This window comes from Phalangium opilio, unplaced genomic scaffold (assembly GCF_054372755.1).
Source record: "Phalangium opilio isolate 3A_F unplaced genomic scaffold, DU_Popi_V2 ptg000217l_1, whole genome shotgun sequence".
Lineage (NCBI taxonomy): Eukaryota > Metazoa > Arthropoda > Arachnida > Opiliones > Phalangiidae > Phalangium > Phalangium opilio.
This window is the reverse complement of record NW_028324218.1, coordinates 13,410,080-13,420,242: the sequence shown is the minus strand read 5'-3', so window position 1 is coordinate 13,420,242 and position 10,163 is coordinate 13,410,080. Positions and strand designations below refer to the sequence as shown.

Below are 10,163 nucleotides of genomic sequence, written 5' to 3'. Positions count from 1 at the left end.
ATTGTGACTTCATCTGTGAGCAATCATCAACTTCGATTCTTCCAAAGTGACATGCAATATCAGACACTTCAAAATTGTTTGAGTCTTCTTGCATTGAAAAGTATTAACAAATACTAATGCATCAGAAGCTGGGGTTATTTAAATATTGTTTATTATGGTCTGATCTATTTCGAGACTTGTTATATTACCTCTCCGAGTGACGATGACGTCACGGAGAGGTATTACACTGGACGTGTCTGTATGTCTGTCACAGCGTTCGCAGAAAGCATTTTTTGGCCTTTACTCTCATCGTTGGGATTATGAAGTACATGTACGCGGCGATCAGATAGGTTCTGGACGCTCGAGACATGTTTCTTACTTCCATGCCAATGTTCGCAGCCTGCGCTCAAAGATTAAGGATCTGTCTCTCCTGAACTCATCTCAATATGATGTCATCGGTCTAACGGAAACATGGCTTGATCCTTCTGTTCTGGATTCCGAGATACTACCCCCTGAATATGTCACTTTCAGGAAGGATCGTCCTACACGCGGCGGTGGTGTATTACTGGCCTTGCATGAAACTCTACATCCGGTTCGCATTGAGCTTCCTGCTGAACTCCAGACCTCTGAAGATGGGATTCCTATTGAAGCGGTGTTTGCGACCTTTACCTGTGGCTCTAGCTCAGCTGTTCTTGGTTGCGTCTATCGTCCGCCGAATTCTTCACTGGCTTATATGGTTACGCTTTGCGAACTTTTTGGACACCTACATGAAACACTTTCCGCCGCATGACGTTTTTCTTTTAATGGGAGACTTTAACGTACACATATCATGGTTGGATCTGGCTCCGGGAACTGCGGATGAACAGTTGTTTTGCGACACTGTCCTTGGCCTTGGGCTTCAACAAACTGTACTCACTCTCACCCGTGGCAACAATTTTTTGGACCTGCTTTTTATTAACGACGAAAGATTCCTGCACGAGACTTGCACTACTGCCAATCTGCCAGGTTGCGACCATTCTGCGGTCACTGGCGCTCTCAAGATGCCGCGTCGCTTTACCCAACGCGTTAACCGTTCGGTCCTGAACTACAAAGATTTGGTCTTGGAGGACATTCTTAATACGATTCGTCACGCCCCTTTTGACTTGGCCTTCTCTCCTAGCTATAACATTGATGAGACCTGGGAACTTTGGTTAGATATTTTTTGGGCCACTGTAAGGGATAACATCAAGTCAACTGCCATACGGGGCAGAAAGCGTTCGCCTTGGATCTCTAAAGAACTCGTTCATCAGAGTCATAAAAAAAACTCGCTTTATAATAAGGCCCGGAAGTCCAATAAGGATTCAGACTGGAATAAATATAGACAGTTCAGTAATGTTCTACGTTCGACGACACGTGAGGCTTATGACAAGTTCGTTGGGACCTTGCACGATACCCTGGCAACGTATCCTAAACGCTTTTGGAGCTTTGTGAGGTCAAGATCTCTTTTACCACCGCCTTCGTCCTTTGAGGTACCTAATGGGGTGGTGTCTTGCCCTTGCGCCATCGCCGCTGCTTTCGGAAATTATTTTTATGACAGCTTCCGTCCTCCGGATCAGGAGCTGACCTTACCACTCCTTCGTCAGCCTGAACTTCAATTCACCTTCGATCGCGTTGATTCCTCTGATGTTGCCTGTGCCTTGACTCGCTTAAAACCTGGTTCCGCCTGCGGTCCGGATGGTATAACACCACGTCTATTGCAGTTGATGGCTCCTGCGATTATTGGTCCACTGACTAAACTCTTTAACTACTCACTGGAGACATCGTCCTAGCCCTCAGGATGGAAATTGGCCAATGTGGTCCCGGTTTTTAACGGTTCTGGAAAACGGAATGATATAACAAACTACCGCCCTATTTCTCTTACATCCGTCGTTGGGAAGGTCCTTGAATCGATCATAGCCGAGAAACTAAATTTATTCCTCGAAGACAACTCTCTGCTGCCTTCATCACAGTTTGGATTCAGGACTGGTCGATCGTGCATGCAGCAACTCTTACAATCATTTCACCAATGGTCGTCTTTCCTTGATGAGAGGGGTCCTCCAGATGTACATGTTGTCTCCTTCGACTGGTCGAAGGCTTTTGACTCGGTGTGCCACAAGCGACTCTTGTACAAGCTTGAACGTATTGGAGTTTCGGGACCTGTTCTTTTCTGGTTTCGGAACTTCCTGTCCAACCGCTTTCAACGCGTGATTTATCGAGGAGAGTTCAGTTCCTACCGCCATGTTCTATCTGGAGTTCCACAAGGCTCGGTTCTCGCATCATTGCTTTTCAACGTGTTTGTGGCCGACCTACCATCCGTTTTATCTGAACGATGTTCCATCTATCAATATGCGGATGACAGCTACATTTCTCAGGTCATACGCGAGGCATCCGACCGGTCTGATTTGCAGGAAAATATCGACCGAGTTTATCAATGGGGTGTTGCCAACAACATTTCGCTTAATATCCGGAAATGCAATTTCATGGTTCTTGTAGAATCGTACCAGTTGTTGATTTAAATGTACCGCGTAAAAGTTAAAATGTTATCACTAGTGCCATCTATAAAAGATATGCGACAGTATAGATGGCATGGAATGTAAACTATGCAGAGAAAATAAAGATGGCGAACGAGAAAGACGTATTATTTTGATCCCACCAAGAACCCTAAATCATTACAATGGCGACGGAGATGGGATAAAGAAAAAAGGTCTATTTTTTTAATTATATCTTGATTAAAATGTCTACCCCACCGCCTTCTCCTTCCCCTGCGTCGGTAATATCGTTACCTCCGTTTGAACCTTTCTTAATACACGGAGCCTCGGCTGAGCAGTGGCGGCTTAAGTCAAGTGGAGGCCCCAAGCGGTAACCATTTTGGGGCCCCCAAACTCAAGATATTAAAATTAAATAGTATAGTTGTAAGGAATTTATATAAGAAGGCCTAAAATAGCGTCCGGTGCGCGGTGATAGTCGACAATCCCCCCTTAATGGGTAAGGGGGGGTGGAAAACGAGCCGGGACTTATTATTTTATCTAATATCGTTTTTTTTGAGTCGTCTGAGAGCGCTCCGAGATCGCTCCAAATTTACGTGTTACGTCATCGCTCTAGCTCGGAGGACCGAATGTAGTTGCTCCGAATGAAAGACAAAAGTTTTTTCAGAGCTGTTTTGTGACGTCTTCAGGCGCTCCGTCTCTAGACTCGGAGCGGTTGGGATCAATCCGGGAGGAAACCGGGAGTGAGCGACTGGGTCATTGTAAGACGCGCCGCCGTCTCGGATCAGCTCGTTTTTACCGCAAAGAAAAACGCTATACGTTTTCCACCATCTATTTCTTTTACCTTTTCGTTAAGCCTTGGTTTGGTTTTTGGAACTTGCGAAATCATAGGTACACTTGATTCGATTTAGAAACAATTACAGAACGAATATGATTTTCACGTAGAGACACATATTCAAAATCCATCCAGTTATGTATGTTCAAAACCTTTAACTAACTTGTTCATGGCAATTAAATGCAACCGTCGTAAAGTTTCAGCAAAGAGGAGAGAAAGACGGATAGAGAATCGGTATAGGCAGCCGTGATCCATGCGTGGTGAAAACGGGGTTAAATATACGGTACACCACGGCGCCTGAGCGCAGCTTTCTCCCGCATAGTTGACGTAGGGGATGACAGAGATAAGGCGAGGAGGTCAATCCCCCATGCGCAAAGGATGTGCGTCCTAAAACTAAACGTACCGAAAAATGTTTTTACTACCCCCGTATTTTCCCATTTTTTGGCGGATTTTATAAAGCGCGTTTCTATCTCCCTCTCTCTCTCCTCTTTGGTTTCAGCACCGCGGGCAGCCTCCATTTTCTGTTTTCTTTGCTCAAGGTTTGCTTTTTCTCTAGTCGGAATCATTCGCGTCTGTATAACCTATCCCTATGGGATCCAAAGGGAAAGCGCAGAGCAATGACGGGCATGAAAGGGCTGGGGCTTACTTGTCCACTGACACCGGCGTAAGAGTAGAAGCCTAAACTCTCGCGACTTAGGTCTTCTTATATAAATCCCTTCTTGGTATAATATCATAAGGACATCATCTCTCTAAGGGCCCAAGCGCATCTATTAGCAAAAACATTTAGTTCTGCTAAATGTGACGTAAATTTTGTATAGGGTTTCATATATATATATATATTCTATCTCATTGGATAAACGTGCATAGAGAGATCGTTAAGCCTAATTTTTCAATGTTTTACATTCGTTTTCCAAATAATAAACATTATAGCTGAAGAAAAACAGCCATATCACAAAAAGACTTGCTATTCACCTCCATTTTCGTCGCTACTTCCATCCATTTATTCTCTTTTAAATCTGTCTGGCGATAAGCCACAAGTTTCTTGTTCCATATAATGTCCCTTTCTCTAACCATAAGGACATCATCTCTCTAAGGGCCCAAGCGCATCTATTAGCAAAAACATTTAGTTCTGCTAAATGTGACGTAAATTTTGTATAGGGACTTCTTCCGAAATTTTGTGAAATTCGCGGGAGAGAAAAATAATTTTCAAAATCAGCCACGACCGATATCCTAAGCCGGTCGTGGTCTAGACGCGAGCTGTGAGATAACGCTCCCAAGCGGTTAGGAATCAAACTAAAACAGGCGGGGAGGCGAGAGAGGAAGGACTGAGGGGAAAAAATAAGTAAGAGAATTTCCAGAACCCCCCAGCTAAGTAAAAATCACGAAGGGCTTTCGTGAGAAATCTTTGAAGGAGGGAAAAATGTTCAATGCCGGGTTACTCTGCAGCGAATGCGCTCGGCCTCTGTTTAGGCTATACAATTATTATACCACTTGAGATGAGACGGATGGCTGACCAAATCGGACCTACATACATTTCAACAGTAACATAGAATCTTGGGCCCTTAGAGAGAGAGATGATGTCCTTATGATAATACTGAAAGGGAAAATATTCGTCATTTATTTCCTTTTAAAACTATTAGTCTCTTCCATTTTTTACTTTAAAAAAAATTGTTAATGGAAGAAAATTAATTCTGCTCAATTCGGGGCCCCATGGCATCCCGGGGCCCCAAGCGGCCGCTTAGTCCGCTTACCGTTAAACCCGCCACTGCGGCTGAGATTGCATCACGTTGGAAAAATTGGCTGCGCAGATTTGAGAATCTTATCAAAGCTATGGCCATTCAAGACGATGACCAAAAAAGGGCCTTATTGTTACATTACGTTGGATCGGATGTAGAAGAAATTTTTGACAATATCAACGTAGCCACGGATCCTCAAACCTATGAGGCTGCAAAATTGAAGTTAACCAATCACTTCGCACCTGCATGTAATACCGACTATGATACGTTAGTTTTTCGTGACTGCAAACAGCTTAAGGAGGAAACGATGGATCAATTTTATACCCGACTTCGGCGCTTATCATCTACCTGCGGATTTGCTGATGTGGACCGAGAGTTAAAAATACAAATAATCCAAGGTTGTATTTCATCAACTCTGCGTGCGAAATTCTTGAGAGAGCCCAAGTTGACTTTGAAACAGACACTGGATCTGGCCCGAGCTCATGAATTCGCAGAATCGCAAACGAAAGGAATCGAGAGTGCATCAGGCACACATCACCATAACCAAAAACCTCTTTTCAATATCACCAAAGGTCCCAACAATCCTCGTACAACTCGTCCAGCCGTAACCTCAGCAGCTGTTGTAAGTGGGTTGTGTGGAGGCAATTATCCGCATCCCCAAGGAAGGCAAGGGTGTCCCGCTTTTAATCAAGTATGCATGAAGTGCCAGAGAATTGGGCATTTTGCGAAATGTTGCAGATCAATGACAAGACAAGAATCACCAAATACCAATCAACCGAAGCAGCAACCATTCCAAAATGTCAGAGGTGGTGGTAGAAATAAAAGAGGGAACAGAAACACAAGGGGTGTAAGGTCTGTAACTGAAACACCGAAGGTTACAGGTGCCAACACAATACAGTCTGTTAGGGAGAGCTCATCATCACAACTATCCCTACAACCACCTAACGGAGAAGATTCGGATGAATCGTTTTTAACCGTAACATCAAATGCTATGCTTCCGGATAAACCAACGCCGAAAGTTACCATTCCAATTGGAAATAGCATCATCACATGGATTACCCTTACAAAAATCTTCTTAAGAACTCTTAAGAAAATTCCTTGGGAAATTTCTTTGGAAATCCTTAAGGCGTTCTTTAGGAAATTGGGGAATATTGGCCTCTTTTTCTTTGGAAATTACTTTGGAAATATCTTTGGAATTTTCTTGGGAAATATCTTTGGAATTTTCTTGGGAAATACTTTTGGAATTTTCTTGGGAAATACCTTTGGAATTTTCTTGGGAAATACCTTTGGAATATTCTTGGGAAATATCTTTGGAATTTTGTTGGGAAATATCATTGGAATTTTCCTTGGAAATGTCTTTGGAATTTTCTTGGGAAATGTCTTTGGAATTTACTTGGGAAATGTCTTGGGAATTTACTTGGCAAATGTCTTTGGAATTCTCTTGGGAAATATCTTTGGAATTTTCTTGGGAAATATAAGGATGATTATGGGGTAAATAAATTTAGCCCTCTAGAAACGAGGATAGTTCTCACATGCAGAACCGAATCCCAATGCAGGGAGTGCAGTTCTTATAGGCTGAACAACACCCCTTATAGCACTGGTAGTTCTCGCATGCAGTGCGAAACTGCTTTTAAAGTCAGACATTTAATCGACTTGAAAACATCCGAAAACGGCAGAAAGTTTTAAACCTTGTGTAAATGTATGGGGTACTAAGTGGGTTTTGGAGGCTTCAATGGCCAAGCAGTAGATACAGACGTCGTTGTTAAATTTAATAATGTATATTCACTGAGAGTTTTTCGAGTATCAGAAACGCGTTTAACCTAATTTCCTCTACAATGTTTTTAAAAAAATATTTATTTTGGACTCTAATTACGCTCGAAATAAAGATAAAACATGCCATAAGAGAATTAAGCAAAAATTCCGACTGACAGCTTAGATTCCCTGTAAATCTAAACATAACGATTTTAATTACTCTTATTTTACTTTTAATCTATTTTATCCTTTACATAAACACCTCACGGATTATTGAAGGCAAAAAAATATAATAAAAAAATAGGTAAATGTAACATTCCATTTCAGCGCTTGCTTAGCCTTAGCTACGGGACAAGCCTTCGTGAAACGTTTTTAATTTTTTTAACCATCAAGTTAATGTCTATCTAGGAAAACTTTAGCTAAACAATTTGGGTAAAAATATTTTGAGATAATTATATGTAAAGCATAATTGCAATATATCTGGCCCTTTGAAATTAATCTCTTGAATTCCAAACGAATTTCGTTGGAAGATAAACCCTAGATCTTCTCTGGAAAACCAACCCTAGAGCTTCATTGGACATTTATCTCAATAATGCTAACGAATTTCTTTTGGAAATAAACCATGGACCTTCTTTGGAAATTGATCTGAAGAATTCTAAAGAATTTCGTTAGAAAATATTCCCTAGACATTCTTTGGAAATTTATCTCAAGCATTTCTAAAGAACTTCTTTGGAAAACAACCCCTAGACCTACTTTGGAAATTTATCCCTAGAATTCCTAAATAATTTCGTTACAATATAATACCAAGAAATTCTTTGGAAATTTATCTCTAGACTTCCAAAAGAATTTCTTTAGAAAGTAATCCCAAGACATTCTTTGGAAATTTATCTCTAGAATTCCTAAAGAATTTCTTTCGAAAATAATCCCAAGACCCTCTTAGGAAATTTATCTCTAGAATTCCTAAAGAATTTCTTTAGAAAATAGTCCCTAGACCTTCTTAGGAAATTCATCTTTAGAATTCCTAAAGAATTTCTTTAGAAAATAGTCCCAAGACATTCTTTGGAAATTTATCTCCAGAATTCCTAAAGAATTTCTTTAGAAAATAATCCCTAGACCTTCTTAGGAAATTTATCTTTAGAATTCCTAACGAATTTCTTTAGAAAATAATCCCAAGACATTCTTTGGAAATTTATCTCTAGAATACCTAAAGAATTTCTTTAGAAAATAATCCCTAGACCTTCTTAGGAAATTTATCTTTAGAATTCCTAAAGAATTTCTTTAGAAAATAATCCCTAGACCTTCTTAGGAAATTTATCTTTAGAATTCCTAAAGAATTTCTTTAGAAAATAATCCCTAGACCTTCTTAGGAAATTTATCTTTAGAATTCCTAAAGATTTTCTTTAGAAAATAATCCCAAGCCATTCTTTGGAAATTTATCTCAAGAATTCTTTAGGAAATTCCATGGAAGTCTTTGGAAATAGTTTCTTTGGAAAATGATCCCAAGGGCTCCGTAGGGTTCCAAAGAAATTCCTTTAGAACTCTTAAGAAGATTTTTGTAAGGGTATCGATACGGGATCTTCAGTTAATATCCTTGATCAAGAAAGCTTTAATACAATCATTCCAAAACCAACCTTATCACCATACGAAAATGCTGTCTTTCCTTACTCGTCGAAAGCACCATTAAAAAGCCTTGGAATGTTCACCGCCAACCTGAGCTTTAAGGATATTACTATATCTGCTCGGATTATCGTTGTACCGAATCAAGGATCGCATACGAAACCAATCCTCAGTTGCCAAACCTGCGAAAGTCTTGGTTTAATCGTGATCGTCCATTCTATGTCCGAATCTACCAGAAGCGTTCTGACCAAATATCCTCACCTATTTAAAGGAATTGGACTCCTGAAAAGCAAAGTAATCAAGTTGCATATCAATCCATTGGTTACACCCATCGCACAAACGAATCGCAAAGTACCCTTTCACCTCAGAGAAGCGTTAGATGCGGAACTCGATCGCTTAGAGAAGTTGGACATCATTGAACCATCTACAGGTCCAACTCCATGGATTTCACCATTGGTAATCGTGCCAAAACCGCAAAGAAATCCAAATGAGCCACCGCCCATAAGAGTATGTGTAGACATGCGAGCGCCAAATGCAGCTATAACCAGAGAGCGATACCCCTCTCCCGCTATCGATGATATTGTAGCTACCTTAAACGGTTGCAATATATTCACGAAGTTAGATCTCAGTAGTGGATATCATCAGTTGGAATTGGATCCTGCCTCTCGCTATATCACAACATTTGCTTCACACCGAGGATTATATCGCTATAAAAGATTGACCTTTGGAATATCATCTGCATCAGAAGTGTTCCAAAATGCGATTCGTGAAGTCATCAGTGGTATTGACCATGCCATGAATCTCACAGACGATATTGTTGTGGGTGGTAAGAATCAAGCTGAACATGATGCAACTTTATCGGCCGTGTTATCTGCTCTATCTGAAAGTGGATTAACACTAAATCCGGACAAATGCGATTTTAATAAATCGTCGATATCGTTTTACGGAATGATTCTGAGCGGACAAGGCCTGACCTTAGATCCTAGTAAGATCACAGCTGTCCAGAATATTGCGCCTCCAAAATCAGCGAAAGAGTTACGAAGTTTTCTGGGCATGGTTACGTTTTGCTCTCGATTTCTTCCACGATATGCTACCATCTCCGAACCACTAAGGAGATTAACCAAGAAAAATGCTATATTTGCTTGGGGGAATGAGCAAGAGGAAGCATTTGAACAGCTTAAACAAGAGCTAGTCTCAGCGAAAAGCCTTGCATTTTTTGACCCACTACTGCCTACAGAACTCTATACCGATGCAAGTCCAGTCGGTTTAGGTGCCATTTTGGTACAAGTGGACAAAGATCAGAAGCGTCGTGTCATAGCATACGCCAGTCATTCGTTGTCGTCAACTGAAGCCAAATATTCCCAAATAGAAAAGGAAGCTTTGGGAGTTGTATGGGGTTGTGAAAGATTCCACGTATACCTTTTTGGAAAGTCTTTTACGATCGTAACCGATCATAAACCCCTGGAGTTTGTGTTCAACACCAAAAATCCACATTCTCCTGCACGAATAGAACGATGGAGACTGCGCTTACAGCGATATGATTACATCACCAGGTATGAAAAGGGCATCAACAATCCAGCGGATTTCCTTTCCCGATCACCAAACCATCTATAAGCGCAACCTCGCGAAGATGAAAGCAAAGAAGAATTATACGCTTTACACGCGCTACAAAGAGCTATACCAAAAGCTATGACAATGGACCAAATAGAACAAGCCACCAAAGAAGATCCAGTCTTATAA

General features: G+C 41.0%; 1 protein-coding gene across 1 annotated transcript; it reads left to right on the top strand.

The window, feature by feature from the left end:
* Window positions 1–497: 497 nt before the first annotated feature.
* Window positions 498–1,787, top strand: LOC149616692 (uncharacterized). The gene has a single exon (XM_089856195.1). The coding sequence runs from the start codon at window positions 498–500 to the stop codon at window positions 1,785–1,787; it is 1,290 nt and encodes a 429-aa protein (XP_089712321.1).
* Window positions 1,788–10,163: the final 8,376 nt, after the last annotated feature.

What these genes read in the sequence shown, in the direction of transcription:
- LOC149616692 (XM_089856195.1), top strand. Translation starts at nt 498, where the DNA reads ATGTCACTTTCAGGAAGGATCGTCCTACACGCGGCGGTGGTGTATTAC.